Raw genomic sequence first — 23,254 nt, 5'->3', positions numbered from 1 at the left:
CTCTGGGAGGCAGAGGAAGCTGCTGCCAGTGTCCAGCTGTGGAGAATTCCCTGGTGTGAGATTGGCATCCACCCGGGTGTGAATACCACTGGATGGCTGAGTCGTTTGTTGCGTAAGTCTCAAGTTATTTTGCCACGAAACTAAAATGAGAAAAACATACTCGAGTTCCAAAGTCACTGTTGGCAGAAGCACTGTTTCCTTCCTGGTGGAGCCCTCAAGTTTGGCTGGAGCTGCCAAAACCTTCTGTTTGCTCAAAGCAGTAGAAACACTCTTCATCTCTTCCAACCCAGTCCTCTGAGCAGCGCCTAATACTAAGAAACTTTACCGAGGGGCTACAATATCTTCTGATAATGTAAAGTAATGGAAACAGGTGATAATACTTGTTTCCTGACTTCTAAAAAGGAGATGCTCAGATGGTGAAGCGTCTGTCTACAATGCAGGAGACCTGGGTTCGATCCCTGGGTCAGGAAGATCCCATGGAGAAGGAAATGGCAACCCACTCCAGTACTCTTGCCTGGAAAATCCCATTGACGGAGGAGCTTGGTGCAGGCCACTCACTGTCCATGGGGTCGCCAAGAGTCGGGCACGACTGAGCGACTTCACTTATCATTTATGGAGTGCCTCTGTGCACCCACTCAGGGCATTAATTCACAGATATATAGAAGCATAAACTGAGGCACGGAGCAGGTAAGTAATTTGCCCATAGAAGTAGTATACATCTTTTCAAGGGTTTTATTTTCAAGTTTCATTTCTCTACTGTTAAGGCAATATGCATATTTTCTGTAAAATATCCTTTTTAGAGAAGCAAAAAGCTTCATCTAAAAAACACTTTGAAACTGTTTGTTCATGATATAGTCCATTACAGTTTTCCCAAAGAATTTATAGTTTGTCTAAACTTTGGGCTTTTAAAAGTCTGTTTACATTCACTTTGCGGCAAAAATATGAACATGGATATTTTGGAAATTTTCATCTGCTGCCTTCATTTAAGCATAACTGCTGTATTTGTATTAGTTTTGGAATGTTTGTCCTATCAACAGTACCCATCCTGTTTACTATTTGGATTCCAGGGATCCAAAACACTTCAATCAAATGACACATTTATTTTTTATTTTTAAAATTTATTCTATTGAAGTATAGTTGACTTAAAATGTTGTGTTAATTTCTACCCTACAGCAAAATGATTCAGTAATACATATATACATTATTTTTCACCTTCTCTTCCCTGGTTTATCACAGGATGTTGAATACAGTTCCCTGTGCTATACAGTAGGACCTTATTGATTATCCATTCTATATGTAATAGTTTGCATTTGCTAATCCCAAACTCCCAATCCATCCCTCCCCACCCCCTGCCCCTTGGCAGCCACAAGTCTGTTCTCTATGTAGATGACACATTTAATTGACATGAATGTAAACTTTCTCATACATATAGGCACATGCATAGACCTCATGAATTCTTGTAAGTTTTGGCCCACCTGCACTTTCTCACATCCCGCAGTAGAAAGCCTCCAGTAGAATGAGTAGGAGTAAAGAGTTGACTTTATAGGCGGGGTCGGGGTGGGGGGGACACACATGTTATAGATCATCCATATTATAAAAGCCTTTTGTACTGTGTGTAACTGCTTCAAGGAGCAAATTTTTAGGCTATGTTATTTCAGATCTCTAATAGTGAACATGATGTAATTGAGTTCTGTGACAAACAGATGTTTAGAGATGAGAAAAGTGAAAGTCGCTCAGTCATGTCCGACTCTTTGCGACCCCTATACAGTCCATGGAATTCTCCAGGCCAGAATACTGGAGTGGGTAGCCTTTCCCTTCTCCAGGGGATCTTCCCAACCCAGGGAGCTAACCCAGATCTCCCACATTGCAGGCGGATTCTTTACCAGCTGAGTCAGAAGGGAAGCCCAAGAGATTAGAGAAATGCTTCACGAATGCAGACAGCAAACAATATTTAAAACTGTATGAGAACTGGTATATGTCCTTTGAAACACTTGTAAGAAGTAAGCTCTGAAGAAAGCAAGGGTAATACAAAAGTTACAAAATAAATGTCTGTGTGTGTCTTTTGGAAAATAAATGCATTCTAAAATAAAGTATAATAGACTATAGGATATTTAAAGCTGAAATAAAATTTTAAACTAGTAGAAAATCTAGCAAACATGAATGAGGAAGTTTCAAAGAGACCTTGAGAAGAGCTTTGTGCTTCTCTGAAAGGAATGTTTCCCATGAAATAAGTATACTGCCAGGAAATCAGAGAAACAAAACTTGAAAAGGCCACAGAAAAGACTGCAACAAATAAATGCTCTCAAAGCAGCTGTTGACCTTTTAAAAGGTTCAGCAAGGTGGAAAGTGTTTTTTAGGAAAAGGTAGAAAATTCAGGTATATAAATTTAGTGAAAAGTCTCAGCAATCCTATACTCCTTAGTTTTCCATGTGTAGAACTCTTTTGACTATATAAACTGAGGGAAGAGAAATTCAATAGTGTAATGATCTCAGGTTGGTTTTGTGAGAGAATATAACTTCATTTAAGTCACATTTAAAAGACTAACAAGACGAAAATGAGTAGTTCTTAAAAGGCAAGTGCGATATCTATTAACGTACCTAAAAGTGACCAAATTCCAAGACCACTTAAATATATTTGGAAAGGCTCTTGGGGTAAAACCTGGCAGAGAGTGGAGAAAGTACCTCAGATACCTATTCCAAAACCAGCCTTTGGAACACCATTGATAATAAAGCCTATCACTCATAAAGAAACGGGGCTTTTTACAAAGCATAAATATTCAAGACAACCCCAAACACATTTTTCTTTTTTGTTAAAAATAAGTGCATACAGATCTCTTTGTAATGTAGCTAATAAAAATGTTTCAGACATGCATATTTCACTGTTGTGTCCCCAGTGTCTAGAATAACACCTAGAACTGGCACAAAGTAGGCCAATAAATAGTTGTTGAATATGGTTCTCAGTACCATTGTTAATTGTAACAATGCACTTTTACAGCCACTCATTTGTGGAGATAGTAATGCGCTGTTGGGTGTGTGTGTTCAGTCATGTCCGACTCTTTGAGACCCCGTGGACTGTAGCCTGCCAGGCTCCTCTGTCGGTGAGATTTTCCAGGCAAGAATATTGGAGCAGATTGCCATTTTCTACTCCAGGGGATCTTCCCAACCCTGGGACCGAACCCTCGACACAGTCTCTTGTGTCTCCTGCGTTGGCAGGCAGGTTCTTTACCACTGCACCACCTGGGAAGTCAGGGATAGTAATAGTAGCATCTAAAGGAGAAGTGCCCTCCCTTCTTCTCGTGATTCTGCGGTTTATAGCTGGTTTGGAAGCACCGATTAAGTCAGCCTCAGGGGAGAATGGGCATGATGGTGTATTGGAATTGCATCTCTACTGTAAAGGCCTTGAGCTTATTAGAGTGTTACTGCCTGTACCTCTTCACTCCAGCAGTTCTCCCTTTTTCCCTGTGCATCAAGTTCCCACCCCATTGGATTATTTCCAATGTGTTATAATGTCTGTTATCTTAAAAACAACCATACTCTTGACCCCATATTCCCCAGTCAGCTACTGCCTCAAATCTCTGCTTGCCTTATCACAGAACTTTTAGAAATATTTGTCAATACCTGCAGTCTCCAGTTCCTCTCCTCCTATTGTCTCTTGACGCCACTCTAATTAGGCTTCCTCTCCACTGCTGCACCAAAATTGCTCTTAACATAACTGATTGCCTCCACATTGCTAATTCCAGCCGTCATCAATTCTCAGTCCTCATCTTGCTTGACCAAAAAGCAACATTTGGCTGACCCACTATTCCTCCTTGGGGCACTTCTTCACTTGGGCTTCCAGGATCCCTGACTCTCTCGGCTCTTCTGTCCTCACTGCCTACTCCTTTTAGTGTCCTTTGCTGGCTCCTCATCTCCCTGATCCATTAAGGTTAGAGAGCCTGAGCTTCAGTCTTCTGACCACTTCTCCTTTCCTGATCCACTCATAATCTTGGTCATCTCATCTAGTCTTGTGGTTTTAAACACCATGTATCCCCCTGAATCCTCCTATATTTATGTTCCACCTGGACCTCTCCCCTGAACTCCAGACTCAAATATCCATCTACTCAAACTCTCAACTTGTATGTCAAATAGACATGTCCAAATCTCAACTCTCCGTCTTCCTCATACCCACCAAACCTCTCCTTCTGTAGGCTTCCCCATCTCGTTAAATGGCAACTTCATCCTTCTGGATGTATGTTCATGTCAGAACTATATAGTCACCCTTGATGCCTCTGCTTCTTCCATACTTCTCATCCAACCCATCATAAAATCATATAAATTCCAAATTCAAAATATAATCTTAAATTCAAAATATAATGTTAACCAAATTCTCACCACTGACTATTTTCTCCCTCCCGTCCTACTTCTCTTCCTCCCTTTCTTTCTTTCTTATTTTCCATTTGAATGTAAGCTCCCTTGTCTGTTTTCTTCACTGCTGTATCCGTGGTGGGCAGAAAATTACCTAACATGTAATTGGCATTCAATAAATACTCACTAGATTAATGAAAATTTGGCTAGTCCTTTAAACCAGGGGTCATACATACAAGGATGGCGTATAAAGTGAGTATGTGAAGTGGATTGGGTGTGTAGCACCCACCAGAGTGTCTTCCTGGCTTTACCTAAACATTCAAACACAAATTCCTGGTCCACACTGGACACCAGCCTATGTAGGAGGATTGTAGGACAGGAACCGGAGTTTGCTGTCAGGGCAATGACAGGTGCTCCTTAGTGGGCATCCTTGCAGCGTAAATCCCTCCATCAGCTCTCCTGTCCCCAGGTGACTGTCCAGACATCAGGAGATGAGATCTCCATTGATGGGATTGGGGCTTAAGGTCTCCATGGCCCGCAGGAACCAAAATCTCTTGTAAATACTCTATGGACCTGGTTTCTAGTGCCCCTGAAAACAATACATGGTGGGTTGAACAGTGACTTCCAAATCTCAGTGACCTCTGAAAGGGGCTTAGCATCTTTGCAGATGTAATATTTTTATATAGTTTTTTTAACTCATCTTTGGCTGTGCTGGGTCTTCGTTACCGTGCAGGCTTTTCTCGAGTTGGGGCAAGTGGGGGTCTGTGCTCTAGCTGCAGGACGTGGGCTGCTCACTGCAGCGGCTTCTCCTTGCGAAGCATGGGCTGCAGGGCACAGGCTCAGTAACCCTGGCACGTGGACGTAGTTGCTCCATGGCACGTGGGATCTTCTCAGATCAGGGATCGAAGCGTTAGCAGGGGATTCTTTACCACTGAGCCACCAGGGAAGCCCTTTGCAGATGTAATTAAGGATCTCAGGATTAGATCAGCCTGGGTTTAGGATGGGCTCTAAACCAGCTAGTGTCCTTTCAAGAGAAAAGAGAAGGCAATTTGAGGCACAGACACACAGAGGGGAGGGCCTTGTGAAAATAGAGGCAGAGATTGGAGTCATCTGTGTACAAGTCAGGGGAACACCAAGAATTGCCAGCAGCTACCAGAAGCTACGAGAGAGGAATGGATTCTCAGAGCCTCCTGGAGGAGCCAGTCTCGCCAGCAATTTGATCTTAGACTTCGGGCTTCCAGAGTTGTGCTGCTGCTGCTAAGTCACTTCAGTCGTGTCCGACTCTGTGCGACCCCATAGACGGCAGCCCACCAGGCTCCCATCCCTGGGATTCTCCAGGCCAGAACACTGGAGTGGGTTGCCATTTCCTTCTCCAATGCATGAAAGTGAAAAGTGAAAGTGAAGTCACTCAGTCGTCTCCGACTCTTAGCGACCCCATGGACTGCAGCCCACCAGGCTCCTCCATCCATGGGATTCTCCAGGCAAGAACACTGGAGTGGGTGGCCATTTCCTTCTCCAACGCATGAAAGTGAAAAGTGATAGGGAAGTCGCTCAGTCGTGTCCGACTCTTCGCGACTCCATGGACTGCGGAATACATTTCTGCTGTTTGGAGTCTCTCGGTTTTTGGGACTTTGTTATGGCAGCCCTAGGAAACCAATACAGGATTATGACAGTTACACTGCACTCCGGGAAGCCCGAAGTAAGGCATTTTGTTCAGGTATTTGTAGACTTTTCATTGTTCTTCTCAGTCCAGACACAGTTTACCAAGCAGTGGTCCATTTTATTATAAGCAGTGTTGCCTAATAACACTTGGGAGAAGCCACTCTGTTTACTAGCACAGTTAACCAAAGTTCAGATCCTTCTGCCACAGGGTATAGATACGGGCTTTGTGTGAGGGGTAGGAACTGCAGGGAACTAGAGAGGGCCTCCTCCTGGCAAAATACAAAGCTCTTAGCTCCAGCAGGTTGGGGCAATGTGGGGATCCTCTCAGAGGTCAGAGCTTCTCATTATCCAAGAGAATCCAGATTTTTTTTTTTTTTTAACTGATTCAGTCTAAAAGTAAACCAGCCACAAAACCAAAACCCCCACATCATTGTGCTAATCAAACAAAACACTTCTGTGGACCAAATCCAGTCTCTATCTTCCAGTGACCTCTAGAGTTTTCTGTCTTGACTTAGCATTTCAACTTTTCCCTTAAAAAGTAGAACAATCTTCCCTTTTAAGAAAAACAGACCAGAAATCTTTGTTATAACTATTTTTTTCCTATAGAAACTTTCTTAAAAATTCAAAACAGGCTTAAAAATGGTTGCAGACTTCAGCTGTACCTTCTAAGTCTGTTTATTTATTCATTCAATTTCTTCACATATGATCCTATTTATTTAACAAGCATACATTATTTAAGCACTTACTGTATGCCAGACACTGTGTGAAACAAATGAGTAAGATGTAGTCCTGTCTCCAAGCTGTTGTCATTTGAGTTTGTTAGAGCTGAGCTATGGTTTTCTTTTAGAAAACCTGAGCCCTAAATTTTTAGAGCTGTCTAGGACTTGAAGTTCATCTCCTGATTTTAGAGGTCAAATGCCTGACCAGGGTTAAACTTACCACCAGTGATATCAGAGCCAACACTATTCCTAATCTATCGTAATATTGATATGAGCCACAAGAAAATATAGCAAAAATATAGCAGGTGTTTTTAACAATGCAAAATTTCTGGATATTTGTAAATGTCTAGCCGATTAATTGAATTTTTCTCTCTTCATACACCATTTGGTACCAAGAAGGTACCTTTATGAGGATTTTAGTCACTTCAAAGAGATGCTTCTAGTGCCAAGATGCTAAAACAAATCTTCCAAATCACTCAGATCACTTCCTTCATTCTGATTCTCCAGAGGTTTTCAGTTTCATGACATGCTATGAGACAGTCTGAGTATACAGGCATGTTTCAGAGCTCAGATTCTCCCTGATAGTTGCTGTAGGAATCTTTTCAGGAAGCTTACTTAGAGGGGGTTCTCTGCTTGTCCATTTAAACTTGAGGTCCTTTGGATTGAGTCTGGTACATTCTGAGGTACACAGGGAAATAAGTTATAAATCTTGATAATCCTGTTTGGAACATTCTACCAAGAAGGTCAAAATAATACTTTATTCAAAGAGTTAAGAAAACTATGGTGGGCATACCATATTTAAGCAGAGTTTATAAAGGTCTTCAAATTCCAGGATACTTCACTTTCAATAATTTACTCTTGTCTTATTTTGTGGTTCACTTAAAGCTTATCTAAAGCTATTAAGTGGGTCCAAGGGCAGAATACTTTTTACTGATTTGAAAGGACCATTTGGTGTTATATGAGCTAACCCTTGGGTCAGCAGTTAGGTCTGACTGCCTTTCCTGGAGAAGGAAATGGCAACCCACTCCAGTATTCTTGCCTGGAAAATCCCACGGACAAAGGAGCCTGGCAGGCTCTAGTCCATGGGGTCTCAAAGAGTCAGACATGATTGAGCATGCGCTGACAACACTTGGGTCAGCAGCTGAAGTTTTGATTTGTGCATTTTAAAAGAGAATCTGCTCATTTTCTGGGAAATAATAAATGACTGTACTTTATTAAGATTTATATATTCAACACATATTTATTGAATTTCTGCTATGTGCTCGGCTCTGTGAGCTCTGTGCTAAGTGCTGGGATCTGACCGTGACCTAGACAGATGTGCTCCTATCTTCGTAAATCACGAGATTTAAACACAGAAGAACGAGAGTCCAGTTGTTTTCTACGTACGGGGACATTTCTCTCCCTCCAAGTGCCCTTCTCCCCACATTCACTTTGACAGATCCTACATTTGCATTGTCTGCTATAAGATGGATTTGTGTATGTGGATGGTTTCGTGACGGTATATGGATGGAAAGCTGGTGTCAAACCAGAGATTGCACTTGGAGAATATGTATTTCACATAACCCTGAGTTGATTATGCTGCTTAGGAACTGAGAAAATTTCCAATAAGTAAATACAGTTCAAGTTACTGCGCTTCCCTCGTCATTGTGGAAAGAATAATTGTGCACAGGTCTTCCTCCCTCCCTCCCTTCTTGCCTGCCTGCCTTCCCTCCTTCCTTTTCAAGTTTATCACAACGGCATGTTCCACCATCAGCCAGCCTGGGTGGGAGGGGGGTTTGGGGGAGAATGGATACATGTATATGTATGTCTGAGTCCCTTCACTGTTCACCTGAAACTAGCACAGCATTGTTAATTAGCTATATCCCAATACAAAATAAAAAGTTTAAAGTTAAGAAAAAATTTCAAACGTATTTTTCACATACATGTGTTCATGTGTCCCCTCCTTTTCTTGCCCCAAATGGTTTTGCCATCTTAGGCCTGTAACAGAAAACCCTTGTTTCAGTCACAAGTAGCTGTTTGATAGTATTTCCCCTCCTCATGGACTTCTGAAAACTTTTTCTTCCTTCTCACTGAACCTCAGGAATGGTGTCTAGGTAAGTGCCAAGCCAGAGAAGCAAGAAATATTTAAATTCCACTCTACAGGCAGTTTTTACTGCTGTTGAAAAAAGCTTCTTATTGAAGAAATGTGGTGGATTTGTTAAGGTTGCCCTTTCCCCTGAAGTCCACTGTATTTGGGTTATTTATGCATTTTAAAAGGCACGTAAACACATTATGCAAATGCATCACTTTGGAGTTATCCTCCATTTATCCAGAGAGCGTTTGAAACTTAGTCAGCTACCCTGCAGAACTTCTCTATCACCAGGACAGGTGCTGAGAACTCCGTGTTTCCCTCCTACGAGAGAGCCACTGAGGTTTCCATGAGCTCCCTACTTAGAGGTGAGACTAATTGCCTGTTAGGTTAGCAGGCTTACAGAAATTTTATTCATGAACTCTCTCAACCATACAGAAACTAATATAACAGATCCCCATGTACTCACCATCCATATTTAACAGATGTTAAAAGAGTTTTGCCATCCTAAAAATTTATCAACTATAACTTAAAGCTGGTAGGAATAATAGATAGTGCAGGTTGATGAGAGGAGAGGTTGGAGGCAGGCACCCTAACCTGGGCAAGAGCAGACGCTTTAACCTCTGAGCCACCAGGGAAGCCCCTAAAAGAGAATAGAAAATTCTAGAACTAGACTCAAGGACTAGAGAAAACAAAAACATAATTATCTGGGCCCACTTGGATCAGAGGTAAGTACCTCTCCTGCTTCACAGTAATAGGACAGTATGTTTTACTGATAACCCCATCCATCAATAAAAGATTAGATTGTGTTCCATTCATGCTATTGCTAGAAAAGGAAAGCTAGTGGGCAACCAACTAGAAAAACATTTGAGTAAATGTGAAAAGTTTAAAAATCAAGTTTTGACACTCAAAGAGGGTAGACTCAGTTTTGTGAAAAATTTGACACATTTTTCTGGGGTTCTTGCAGTATTGAGAAGTGAAAGTTCTTTACTGGGAACATAGTTGTCTTTGAATTTTGGACATTTTTAAGGTACTTTTGTTCAAGAGCCACGTACATGCAGAAAAGTACCTAAATCATAAGGAACGTGTTTTCATCACGTGAGCACACTCATGCTAGCATCATGAAACAACATTCCAGGCACCCCAGAATCCCCCCGGTAACCCTTGAACTCTCCTCAGCCTTGAGAACTATTCCTGATTTCAAACATCTGAGCTTAGTTTTGATTTTGGAAATTTTGGGTATAATATGACCCAGATTAGGGAGGAAAAGCTGTCGTGATTCATGGCTCATAATTTGCTTTTCAGGGAAACATCCTGAGTGTTTCCTTTATGCATATGGATGCATCCATTCAAGTCCTGCAGTCTAAACGTCCTTCCCCTGGGTGGTGCCTGGAGGATATGATGATGGGGACGATGATGATGATGGTGATAACAATGATATTAATTTAAAAACAGTGATATTGAGCAAACTACACACCTCTCTGTGCCTCCACTTCCTCCTCTGTGTAGTGGTAATAGTAACTATGCCTTCCTCACAGAGTTGAGTTGATCATTATAATGTAAACAAGTAAAGCACTTAGTATGGTGCCTACTACCTTGCAAGGGCTCAGGGTTTCATGTGTGTGTGTGTGCTGTCATATTTCTGCCCTCAAAGACATTGAAGTAGGGATGATAAAGGGTGTTGAACTAGCTTTTATTTTTTTAATTTCATTTATTTTTTTTTGGCCACGCCATACAGCTTGTGGGATCTCAGTTCCTTGACCAAGGATTGAACCTGGGCCACAACAGTGAAAGCCTGAACTAGCTTTTAAAAGCATACCTTTTGGGAATTCCCTGGTGGACCAGTGGCCAGGACTTGGTGCTTTCACTGTCAGGCCTGGGTTCAATCCCTGGTTGGGGAACTAGGATCCTGGAAGCTACAGGGCAAAGCACCCCTTGAACATATACCTTAAGGTATTGTATTAAATGGTTTGAAAAGATTTATTGACTACAGAAATAATTACCTGCAAAGTTTCTATCTCCTCAAGAAAATATTGATATAATCAATCAACATTTATAAGATAGCCATATATGAACTAAAATGAGTAGGTGGTCAACCTTCAGAATTTGGATTAGATAAAAGGAGTCTGTCCTAACTGTGATGCCTGCCTCTCAAGTGTTAGAATGGAACCGAAGAATAGGAAGATTGACATCTTGTGCTGAGAGCTTTAAAGTGGCTGAATTCACATCTATTAATATGTTTGTAGGTTTTTTGTGTTTCTACCTGAAAATTAACAGGATAATCTTTTACATTTTATGATCCAATTAAGTTTCTTATACTCAAAATATAAATGTCTTTGAAGGGAAAAGGCAGCAGCTTCTGCTGCTGCTGCTTTTCTGGAATTAAGAAATTTGTGTGACCCATTGCTAATATAATGGAACCCATTTTCCAAGAGAGTATTCTTTAAACTTTGCAACCTGCCATACATTTCCAGACATTTAAAATTTCCCTGAAATGAACATAAGGAGTGGGATGAGGGTAGGTTGGGGCAGGATATTGCCTTCTGAACAAAATTAATTGCATGCTGGATAGGGTGGCCATATAATCTATTGATTAAGCCAGGACACTAAGAAAAAGCTTTTCAAGAAACTTTTTGCTGAAGTTTACTCTACATGCAGAAAAGCATATGTATAAATGTATAGCTTAATGCATCTTCCTTCAGTGATTGATTACCTGTGTAACCAGCACGTAGGTTGAAAATCAGATTATTAGCGGGAGCCCAGAAATCCCTTGTGCATTCCTTTCCAGTTGCTATACGCTTTCTTCACAAGGGCAGCCACTCTCTTTTCTTTTCAATTTTTTAAATGTATCTGGCAATTAATTAATTAGGTTTTGGCCACCTGGGGTCTTAGTTCCCTGACCAGGAATCAAACCCATGTCCCTTACATTGGAAGCATGAAGTCTTAACCACTAAATTGCCAGAGAAGTACCTGTCTTGATTTTTCTTATTGCAAAGATGAGTGTTGCCTGTTTTTATATTTCATATCAATTGAATCATACAGTCTATATTTGTTTATGTCTAGTTTCTTGACATTGACATTATAGGTTGATCCATATCATTGGGTGAAGTTCTAGTTTTAAATCATTCATGCCACGGTATGGATATATCACAATTTATTTATTCATTCTCTTAATGATGAACATTAGGGAATTTCCCAGGTTTTGGCCACAACAAATAGTGCTATAATACTACTCTTAATACATGTCTTTTGATGAACATATGTATATATTTCTTTGGGGCATATGCCCAGGAGTAGAATTAATAGATCATAATGGCTCAGTGGTAAAGAATCCACCTGTCAATGCAGGAGACATGGGTTTGATCCCTAGGTTGGGAAGATTCCCTGGAGAAAGAAATGGCAACCTACTCCAGTATTGTTGCCTGAGAAATCCCATGGACAGGGGAGCCTGGTGGGCTACCGTCCATGGGGTTGCAAAAGAGTTAGACATGACTTAGCAACTAAATAACAACAAAAGGTATGCATAAGTTTAGCTTAGGTAGATACTGCTAGTTTTCCCAAGTGTTTGTTCTCATTTAAACTCTCAGCAGCAGAGCATGAGAGTTTTTGCTGTTTCATAGCCTCTCTGGTACTCAGTATTTTCTGTGTTCAGCCATTCAGACGTGTGATAGAGGTATTCTCATTTCTCTGTTGATATCTTTATTATGTTTACTAGTCACTTGGATATACTCTTTTATGAAATGCTTAGATATACTCTTTCATCTATTTAAATCTTTGCACTTATTTTTTTCTGTTCTTTAGCCTGTCTTTTTCTTGTCAAATTAAGGCACTTATATGAAGAAACCAGACCATAAGATTAAGAATTTAGTTTTGGACATGTTGAGTTTGAGATATTTGAGAGGCATCTATGTGGCGATGTCAAGAAGCCATTGGAATATGTAGGTCTGGTGTTCAGAAGCAAGTTCTGGGCTGGAGATGAGAATTTTGGAGTCCCGACCACGGAGGTAGCATTTTAGTGAGAGGCTGAATGAGATCACCCACAGAGAGAGGAAAAAATCCTGAGACTGAGCCTGAGAGGCATCAAGGCTCATTCATAAGTTGGGAGTAAAGAAGATGCCAGCAAAGGGCTCAAGAAGGAACCACTGAGAGGCAGGGAAGAGAGGAGAAGCAGAAGTTAACAGAAAAGGGTTTCATAGGAGTGTTCACTGCATCAAAATGTTCATCTCGTGTTGGTTAAAAGAACAGCAACACGACATTCTGTCTCCTTCTCTCTTCAGCCATCATTGTATACAGACTGCCATGGACCTGGAAATGCAGCAAGCTCCTGATGAAATCCATCCATGCGGGGCTAAACACTGTTGCTGCCATTCTAGCAATTATCTCTCTGGTGGCTGTTTTTGATTTCCACAATGCCAAGAAGATCCCCAATATGTACAGTCTGCACAGCTGGGTTGGACTGACAGCTGTCATTCTCTACGTCTTACAGGTCAGTATCTCAGTGCATTTCTAAACAAGATGCAAAAAGTAAAACAGTTCAGATACTGTCAATGTTTTCTGTTCATTCATAGTTTCTTGGAAATCATTTCATTTCCACTCGTCATCATTCAGTTTGTTTCCATTATAAGTATTTTCCCTTAAGGGGGCACCAGAATTCAGTTATGAGCATGAGTGTGAGGTTTTAAATATGGACATATGTATGTTGAGAAAGTGCCATCTCATCATTTCTAGGCTGCCATTGTTTGCACTTTAAATTCCCTGTGCTGGTTGAACTAGCACAGGCAAGAGCTCTATATTTCTTTCCTACATTCCCTGTCATTTCTATTTTCCAAGTTTACGAGTAAAGAGATGAATTTTTACATCTTTGTTAGATTTTGAAGGCTCAGTGATTGTTTTATTTTCATTCCACTTATTAAATGTCTTTATTTATTAAAAACACATACTCTTGAGAGCACTATTTTTAAGTGAGATAGGAATTTGGCTGTTCAAGGGCACAGAAGTATAGGTTAATTTTTAAAGTTTTTGGTGTTAACCATTTTGTTGAAAAATCTTTGTAAACTATGTCAATTCATTTCCCTTCCTTAGTACATATATCCAGCTCCTGATTGGGACATCATTGTGAACTTACTTTCCTGTGGGTATAGGAGAAGAAACGGGAGTGACTTTGTAAAACCTCAAGGCATATCTTAGAATATATGAATGTATGACCTCTTTAAATAGGGATCTCTTAGAAGACATTTATTTGTAATTTTTCTTCTTAAAGTAAGGATTTTAAAGCCTTAAGTCTTCTTTAATTTTAACTAAATAGAAGTTGATAGCTATATGGACACTATTAATTATTTAATTTGGATTAGCACACCAGGAGATAAGGATCAGGGGATTGAAAGTGCCAGACAAGAGGGAGCACAGGGAAAATCCTGCATCAAACATGATCTTCCTGGTCCCATACTGGATGACTGAGCCGAGCCCAGATCGCCTGCCCTCAAAGTTGATTTTCCCTCAGTGTTCTCATCTGGGAGACAGTGTCCTCCTCTGCTGCAGCCAGTGGGCCCTTTGCCTTCAGAGTAGGATGGTACGAGCAGGGGACATCCCCCAGTTGCTTTGGGTGTCTCCTTGGCCTACTAGCATCTTTCTGGGACTTTCTCAGCTCGCCGTTCTCCTTTCAGCTCTTTGTTCCCCTCACTTTGCCTCACCTCCTGTGGGCCACACCAGAACACAGTAAAGGAGAGCCAGAGCCCATTCTGCAGATAGCACTCTGCGCATTTAGCGGATAGCATCCTGCTCACCTCCTGTGATCCCTTAAGTGAGATAGCCTTTACGGCCACTGAGGAAGAACAGGTGGCAGAGCTAGGACTCAGGTCCTGGTCTTGCCGATCCTGAGCCCTCCCTACTTGGTCCTGCTGCCTCCGCAACATCCCCATCATCCGTCACCTGTGTGTGAGCGTCCTCAGTGGAGGGCTGTGTCTCTGAGGAGCAGAATGGAAACCACCCACCCCACTCCGTGTAGCTGCTCTGGGAGAGGGTTCTGTGGTTCTGAGTATAAAGTTAAAATGGATTAGATGAAATGCCTTTACTAAGTTAGTTATATGCCAAAGCATTCTCTGAGCGCTTGCAAAGATGTATCAGAATGTTAATGCTGATGATCTCTAGGTGGCTGGATTCTAGTTGATTATTTTTCTTTTCACTTTACGTATCTTCTAAATATACACGCATTTCTTATATAACAATAAAAAGCTTTTAAAATGAAAACAAAGTTTCTTACAATAGATCTTTTAAGCTGGAATTTCTGAAAACCAATTTTATGCTGTGCTCTATATCTTAATATGTAAGATTAAGAAATATATATTGGAGAAGGCAATGGCAACCCACTCCAGTATTCTTGCCTGGAGAATCCCAGGGACGAGGGAGCCTGGTGGGCTGCCGTCTATGGGGTCTCACAGAGTTGAACATGACTGAAGTGACTTAGCAGCAGCAGCAAGAAATATATAGGAATTAGCAAAAAAGAGAATATTTATTCTAAAATTTTGGAGTCTGAGATAAAATGGTTCTCAGAGGAATGTAGGCTTAAATGTGTTTATTTATGGGAAAGAAAAACTTAAAATATATAAATGAAGTATTCACTTAAAATAAAAGATTGATTATATCTCAGTAAAACAAGAAGGGAAAAAAAGAAAATTAAAAAAGGACAGCAAAATATACAAGGACTAGTAAAGACCCCCTCCCTCCCATCCAAAAAAATTCTGTGAACAATTGTATTATTTTCTGTTGTTGCCATAACAATTTACCACAAACATGGGGGCTTAAAACAACACAAATATATTACCTCACAGGTTCTGTACATCAGAAATCCATGTTGGCTTGGCTGGTTTCTCTGCTCAGGGTCTCACAAGGCCAAAGTCAAGGTGTTTGCTGGCCTGGGCTTTTATAGAAAGACTCTAGGGTAGAATCGACTTACAGAATAGTTCAGGTTGCTGGCAGAATCTAATTCCTCGTGCTTGTAAGCCTGAGGTCCCAGTCTCTCGCTGGCTATTAGCTCAGGGTTGTTCTTAGCTTCTCTGTTCCTTGCACATGGCCCGCCTCCGTCAAGCTGGCTTGGAATCTCTCTGACTTCTCCCTCTTTCTCCTCTTCATCTCTTCTTCCTCCAGCCAAAGTTCTCTGCTTTTGAAAGGGTTTGTGTGTTTAGACTGGGCTGCCCGTATAATCCAGGGTTTTCCCCCAATCAGAAGCATCTATAACCTTAGTTACGTCAGGAAAGTGTCTTTTGCTGTGTAGCACAATGTATTCACAGCTTGCAGAGATTAAGTTGTAGACGTCTTTGGGAAAGGGCATGATTTAGCCTATCAGAACCATAAATTTTAAAAAAAATAGAAATTATAGATAAAATGAAAAGCTGGTTCTTTAAAACAAGTAGAATAAAATAAATGTGCATGCGTGCAAATTGCTTCAGTTGTGTCCAGCTCTTCGCGACTATGGACTGTAGCCCACCAGGCTTCCCTGTCCATTGTGTTCTCTAGGCAAGAATACTGGAGTGGGTTGCCATGTCCTCCTCCAGGGGATCTCCCCAACCCAGGGACTGAACCCATATCTCCATGTCTACTGCATTGGTAGGTGTGTTCTTTACCACTAGCACCACCTGGGAAGCCCAGGATAAAAATAGATAAACCACTGCAAATCTGACTGAGAAAAAGCATAATATACACACCGTTTAGGATTTAAAAAATATAATCACAGATACAAATAATATTTTAAAATTAGGACAGTTTATTAAATTTTAATAATATGGTAATATTTTAAAAATCTTAAAGAAAAAATGATTATTTTCTTGCCACATATAAACTAACAGTTTGACCCAAGAGGAATTAGAAAACCTAAGCAGACCAATAACATTATAAGCAATTGGTAAGGTCATTTGAAATCTATCATTTAAAAAAGACATTAGTTCCAGATTGTTTTATACTTTGACCTACAAGGAACTAATACTTTAAACCAATCCAGTACACTGAGCAGAAACAAGCTCCTCTTCGACGTGGCCCTGTTGTGTACTGCATACTTCATATCTAAGGAGGCAGCTTTAGTAATGAACACCTTTACCAACATCCAACAGCAAACTTAAGCTTAAACTCTGAAATACTGAAGACATTTCCATTAAATAAATAAAACACTGATGTTTGCAACCTTTGTGTTCAATTTCATTTTAGAGGTTTTAGCTAATGTACAGCTAATGAAAAAAATACATTAATAGAAAATGTGTGACCTTTTTCCTTGTTTTCAGATCATATGACTACCTAGAAATCCAAGAGATGACTAAATTATGAAAGAATTTGGAAATGTATCTGGATAAAAGATAGCCAACAGAATCCAATAACTTTTTCCCATACTAGGAATATAGGAAGTACAATCCTGTAAATCTTACAGTGCAGTACTATAAAATTTTACCGAAAAACAGAAAATATGGTATGAAGAGAGGAATACCATGCTACTGAGAGAGAAAAATTAATATAGAAACATTATTCCCTCTTCAACTGTATTTTTATTTATTACAATTTTAAACCCAATGGGAGTTTTAAACTTTATGCAAAAGAATAAGTACCCAAGGATAACAAGAAAATTTTGAAGAAGTGCAGGTAGACCAGCGTTATTCAAAACAATGTATTCCCACAGGAATAAACAAAATATATTCATGGTGAGAACGCAAAGGACAGACAGTATATATAATAACTTTTTCTATGACATTATAGTATTTTAATTTACCAGGGAAAGAATGCTTATTTAATCAATGTTGTCATAGCTGGCTGCCCATTTGAAGGAAACCAAACAAAAGACTATGTACATCACATAAAAGAAAAAAAAGATTCTAGATACAATAGATTAAAGATATGGATATAAAAAAATCTAAAATCAAACAAAAGAGAAAAAGAAAATTAAAAAGCATGTAATCTGTATAATACTGAGGTAGGGGAGGCTATAAGGTTGACAAGAAATCTAGAAGGAAGAGAAAGACATATATGGCTACATAAATTTTTTTTTAAATTATTTTCATCTCTTAGTATCTTTGGGGGATTGGTTCCAGGACCCTCTCAGATACCAAATTCCAAAGATGCTCAAGCTTCTTGTATAAATGGGTGTGGTATTTGCATATAGGACTTCCCTGGTGGCTCAGATGGTAAAGAATCAGCCTGCAATGAGGAAGACCTGGGTTCGATCCCTAGGTCGGGAAGATCCCTTGCAGGAGGGCATGGCAACCCACTCCAGTATTCTTGCCTGGAGAATCCCCATGGACAGAGGAGCCTGGCAGGCTACAGTCCATGGAGTTGCAAAGAGTCAGACTCGACTGACTGACTAAGCACACATTTGCGTATAACCTATATGCATTCTCCCATACACTTTAAATCATCTGTAGATTACTTATAATACCTAATACAATGTAAATGCTATGTGAATACAGTGTAAATCCTATATAAATACTTCCTGGTCTATGGCAAATTCAAGCTTTGCTTTTTGGAACTTTCTGCAGTTATTTTTCTGAACATTTTTTTAATCTGTGGTTGGTGGAACTTATGGATTCTGAACCTGGGGCTATAGAGGACTGACTGTATATGTGACCAAAGATGATAAAGTTGGCCAGAACTGCTCAAGGAGATATGGGGAATAATCTTGTCATGTGTTAAGGGTTAATGTGTTTAATATACAAAACAACTCCTAAAAATGAATAATTAAAAAGTCAACCTAACAGAACTCTGAACAAAAGATTTGAACAGACAGTTCAGATAAGAAGGAATTAAATCACCAATGAGCATATGAGAAAATGTCCAACCTCACTAAGAAATTAGGGAAATGTAAGTTAAAATAACAATAAAATATCATTGTCCCCCCATGAAATAGAACAATAATGATATCCATTGCTGGCATAGAGATGAGGTAAGGGTGCTCTCCAACACTGCTCATGGAAAAGTGAATTGCCACCAAATTAGGGAAGTAGTTTGTCAATATCTATTATTCTTAAAAAATATATATATATATACTTACTCTTACACAACATTGTAACAAATATGTGTGTTGTGTGTTAGTCGCTCAGTCGTGCCTGACTCTTTGCAACCCCATGGACTGCAATACACCAGGTTCCTCTGTCCATGAGATTTTCCAGGCAAGGATACTGGAGTGGGTTGCCATTTCCTTCTCCAGGGGATCTTCCCAAACTAGGGATCAAACCCGGGTCTCCTGCACTGCAGGCAAATTCTTTACCGACTGAGCTACAAGGGAAGCCCTGTAAAATATATACTTACTCTTTAACTTAGCAGTCCCACATTTGGGGAGATCAGAAATAAAAAGCTGTCACAAAAGGAACTCTCAAAAGGATTTTTAGTGCAGCGGTGCTTGCAGGAAATGGGAAGCAAACTAAATGACCATCAGTAAGAACTTGTGGCAAATCTGTTGAATATGACACAGCTACTACAAAGAAGGTCGTTCTGTCTACTGTGTGATACGTGTGCATGCTCAGTTGTATCTCTTTGTGACCCCATGGACTGACTGTAGCCTGCTAGGCTCCTCTGTCCATGGGATTCTCCAGGCAAGAATACTGGAGTGGGTTGCCATTTCCTTCTCCAGGGGGTCTTCCTGACCCTGGGATTGAACCCGGCATCTCTTGCATCTCCTATTTGTTCTTCAATGTAAAAAAATACTGAAGAATAATGTGTATAGTAAAGTGTCATTTGAGAAGGGGGGAGGAAAGAAAGGGAAAAAAGCATTTTATGTGTAGATGGGTAAAGAAAGTTATGGGAGAATATACCAGAATACCATTGTGGGGTTGTTGGGGAATTCTTTGTTCTGGGGGAGGATATTAAATTTTTAAATGCATCTTGTTTTTCTTGCTTGAACTTGTGGCTCTTTTGTCTTAAAATATAAGTAAATCACATGTCACAAAAGATCATATATACACAAGTTTTAAAACTAAATAAGCAGACAGTGTCCCCTCAAATCAGGTTGTGAACATTCATGTCATGTGTGGTAACTTCTGGTTGTTTGTTTGGAAACCAGATGAACCATTTCCTTCCTATTCCATTTCTGGGACAGATGACTACATTCCAACTTTATTCGCTTATTGCATCCAAGCTGTTTTTAAGTTACTTGCCTGGCTTCCCTGAAGAAGTGACAGAAGAGATCACCCAACTGTTCTCAGGAAGAAATTAAACGAAAGAATATTTCCTATCCCCATGGAAAGAAACCAATTCTAAGCTTGCTTTCTTCACTTTTGATAGGAGCTAAGCCTCTTTCTTAGGCTTCCCTGGTGGCTCAGATGGTAAAGCGTCTGTCTGCAATGCAGGAGACCTGGGTAAGATGCCTGGGGTTGGGAAGACCCCCTAGAGAAGGAAATGGCAGCCCACTCCAGAACTCTTGCCTGGAAAATCCCATGGACAGAGGAGCCTGGTAGGCTATAGTCCATGGGGTTGCAAAGAGTCTGATGTGACTTCACTTTCACTTTCAAGCCTCTTTCTGATTAAAATTTACAAAGATTCCTCCCTATTCTTAGTTGTAAAAATTCATGAACCATGAAAACATGCTTTGACAGAGATGTGCCTCTGTTAGATTAAGTTAGAAGTAAAAAGGAAAACTATTTTCTCCGTGAATCAGGATGAACTCTGTAAGTGGAGCTTCTCTGAGCTGCCACTTGTAGGTGGAGAACAGGAAGTCCCACCCTCTTGGAGCAGCTACAGCAGCCTGCTTGCTGCTCACTTGCACAGCTGCCAACTGTTGTGCACTTCAATTGCAAAGTATAATTGTGTGCAGACTATTCATCCGAGTTTGTGAGGTCAGTTTGCATTCTTCCCAAGGCCAACTCAGGAAACAAACCTACCACAGAGTATGAAGAGCATGGGAGAGATTGTCAAGAGATTACCTTAGCGATCTTGAACTTTGGTTTAACCACTTTACAAAGTCAAGATTTACCTGCCAAATGAAGCCAGGGTCCAGGCTGTTTCAATAAATGAAAAGAGCAAAGAAAGGGAACTAACAACAAGGCAATACAACCAAAATAAGCTGAAAAGTCTTCATGCTTCCTGTGTTTGTCTATGAATTGCACAAAGCATTTCAAGTTGTAGGCATTTTTTTTCTACTTGTGACATCTAGCCTCTAGGAGATTAAAAAACAAAACAAAACAAGCCAGTGTGTGTATGTGTGTGTGTAGAAGTTATGAGTCATAACAAAGTTAACTCATAATTCCACCATCCACCTTAATTTAGAAAACATAGAACCCCTCTCCCCCACCCCCAACTTGATCCCACATCTTTCTATCTATCCCAACTCCTACAGGTAACCATTCTCCAGAAGGTTTTTCTCATTCCTGTTTTTCTTTGTAATTTTACCACATGCTGTAAATTCCCGAACAATATGTTGTTTCATGTGTATTTTTTATTTTTTTAAGAAACAGTATCATAAGTATTCAGTTACAATTTTTTAAATTCTATCAATTCAACTATATTGATTCCTCTAGCTGTAGTTTAATCATTTCTACTTTTGTATTCTGCTGCATAAATAGGCCCCACATTTACTTATCTATTCTGCTATTACACTTTTAGATGATTTTGAGTTTTCTTCTGTTTCTGACAATGCTGAATTGAACATTCACATACACATCTCTTGGCCCTCATATGCAAAGGTTTCTCTGGCCTATTCTTAAAATAGCAGTGGTATACTCAGTCTAAAATAGTGTCAACTTGTTTTCCAAAGTGTTTCCAATTTTGTGGCTGTTAGCTGCAAATAAGAGTTCACATATGGCACATTGTTGCCAACATGCATCCTCTTCAGACTTTTTAAATATTGCCAAACTGGTGGATATAAAATGATGTCTTGTGATTTTCTTGTTTATTTCACTGGTTACTCATGGTTCACCTCTAAAAAAAGATACCTGTTTGTGTCTTTTGTGCATTTAAACAATGAGTTTGTTTTCCTTTCTCTTAAAGATTTGTAGGCATTCTGTGTCAAATTCCTTTTCATTTGTATGTATTATATAATTCTTCAAGCATTGAGGCTTGTGTTTTCTCTTTTCTCAGCATTTTTTGATGAATAGAACTTCTTAATTTTAATAAAACAAATTGATCATCTTTTCCTTTAAGGTTATCATATTTTGTTTGGTTTTGATGACTTGTTTATGAAATCCTTCTGTACTCTGAGGTCAAAACAAACCATTTCTCATGTTCTACTCCAGACCTCCTAAATCAGAAACTAACGATGGAGGGTGGGGGAGGGGGAAGGTGGGTGGGCCCAGCAATATGTGCTTTCATAGTCCCTGCAAGTGACTCAGATACACACTAAGATTTGAGAACAGTTGGTCAAAGACAAAAACCTATGAATAGCCAAGAGGTTACATTACAATAATATTATTGGAAATATTAATTTCTTTTATGTTTTCTATTAAGAATATTAAAGTTTTGTCTTTGATATGAAGTACTTAGTTCATCTAGAATTAACTTAGTTCATGATGTGATATTGTTACTAACTTCATTTTTCCTCCATATTGATAAACTCTTTCCCCAGCCCATTTATTGAATTGTCCCTATCTTTGCCATTTATCTGCACTGCCAGTTTTGTCTCTTTTTGTCTGCATCCAAGCCAGTGGAATTGAAGAGTGTAGAAGTATTAAAGTATATTTTTGTTGTCATTTAGTCATTAAGTTGTGTCCAACTCTTTTGCGACCCTATGGACTGTAGTCCATGGGATTTTCCAGGTGAGAATACTGGCGTGGATTTCCTTCTCCTTCTCCAGGGGATCTTCCTGATCCAGGGATCAAACTCACATCTCCTGCATTGGCAGGCAGACTCTTTACAACTGAGCCGCCAGGGGAGCCTGTTGAAGCACATAGAAGTATATAGAATTATTTACAGGGTATAAAATAGAGGTAGAGATAAGAATCTTTAAAAAAAAAAAAAAAGAATCTTTAACTGTTCTTTTTTTGAAGAGGATACTTCTAACATTTCACTCTTCAGTACAGATGCTTCACATTTTCTCTTATTCCAGTTTGTGAATTGGTTTTGTTTTTCTTTTGAAATCATGAAAGTGAAATTCACTCAGTCACGTCTGAGTCTTAGCAACCCCATGGACTATACAGTCTATGGAATTCTCCAGGCCACAATGCTGGAGTGGGTAGTGATTCCTTTCTGCAGGGGATCTTCCCAATCCACGGATTGAACCCAGGTCTCCCACATTGCAGGCAGATTCTTTACCATCTGAGCCACCAGGGAAGACCTGAAATCATGAATGAATGTAGAATTTTATGTGATTTTTTTTTTTGTATGTTGAGATGTGATTTCAGTTTTTCCTCTTTAATCTGTTAATATAGTCAATTACATCAATAGATCTTCTAATATTAAACTTGAGCAAATTGAAACATTTTTAATTGTTTCAAGATTCTCTTTTGCTCTCTGAAATATTCAGATTCTTACCTCTTATTGTTTTATCTGTGTACTAACTA

General features: G+C 39.8%; 1 protein-coding gene across 1 annotated transcript in view; it reads left to right on the top strand.

Moving 5' to 3' along the window:
• The window catches only part of LOC128068204 (plasma membrane ascorbate-dependent reductase CYBRD1), a 32,616-nt gene that overhangs the window by 1,877 nt on the left and 7,485 nt on the right, over positions 1 to 23,254 (top strand). Inside the window, exon 2 of the mRNA XM_052661308.1 lies at positions 13,070 to 13,278. Coding sequence (XP_052517268.1) covers positions 13,070 to 13,278 — 209 coding nt within the window. The remainder of the gene's footprint in view (positions 1 to 13,069; positions 13,279 to 23,254) is intronic.

Source organism: Budorcas taxicolor, chromosome 2, assembly GCF_023091745.1.
Source record: "Budorcas taxicolor isolate Tak-1 chromosome 2, Takin1.1, whole genome shotgun sequence".
NCBI lineage: Eukaryota > Metazoa > Chordata > Mammalia > Artiodactyla > Bovidae > Budorcas > Budorcas taxicolor.
The sequence above is the reverse complement of the archived record's forward strand: the minus strand, read 5'-3'. Positions and strand labels throughout refer to the sequence as shown.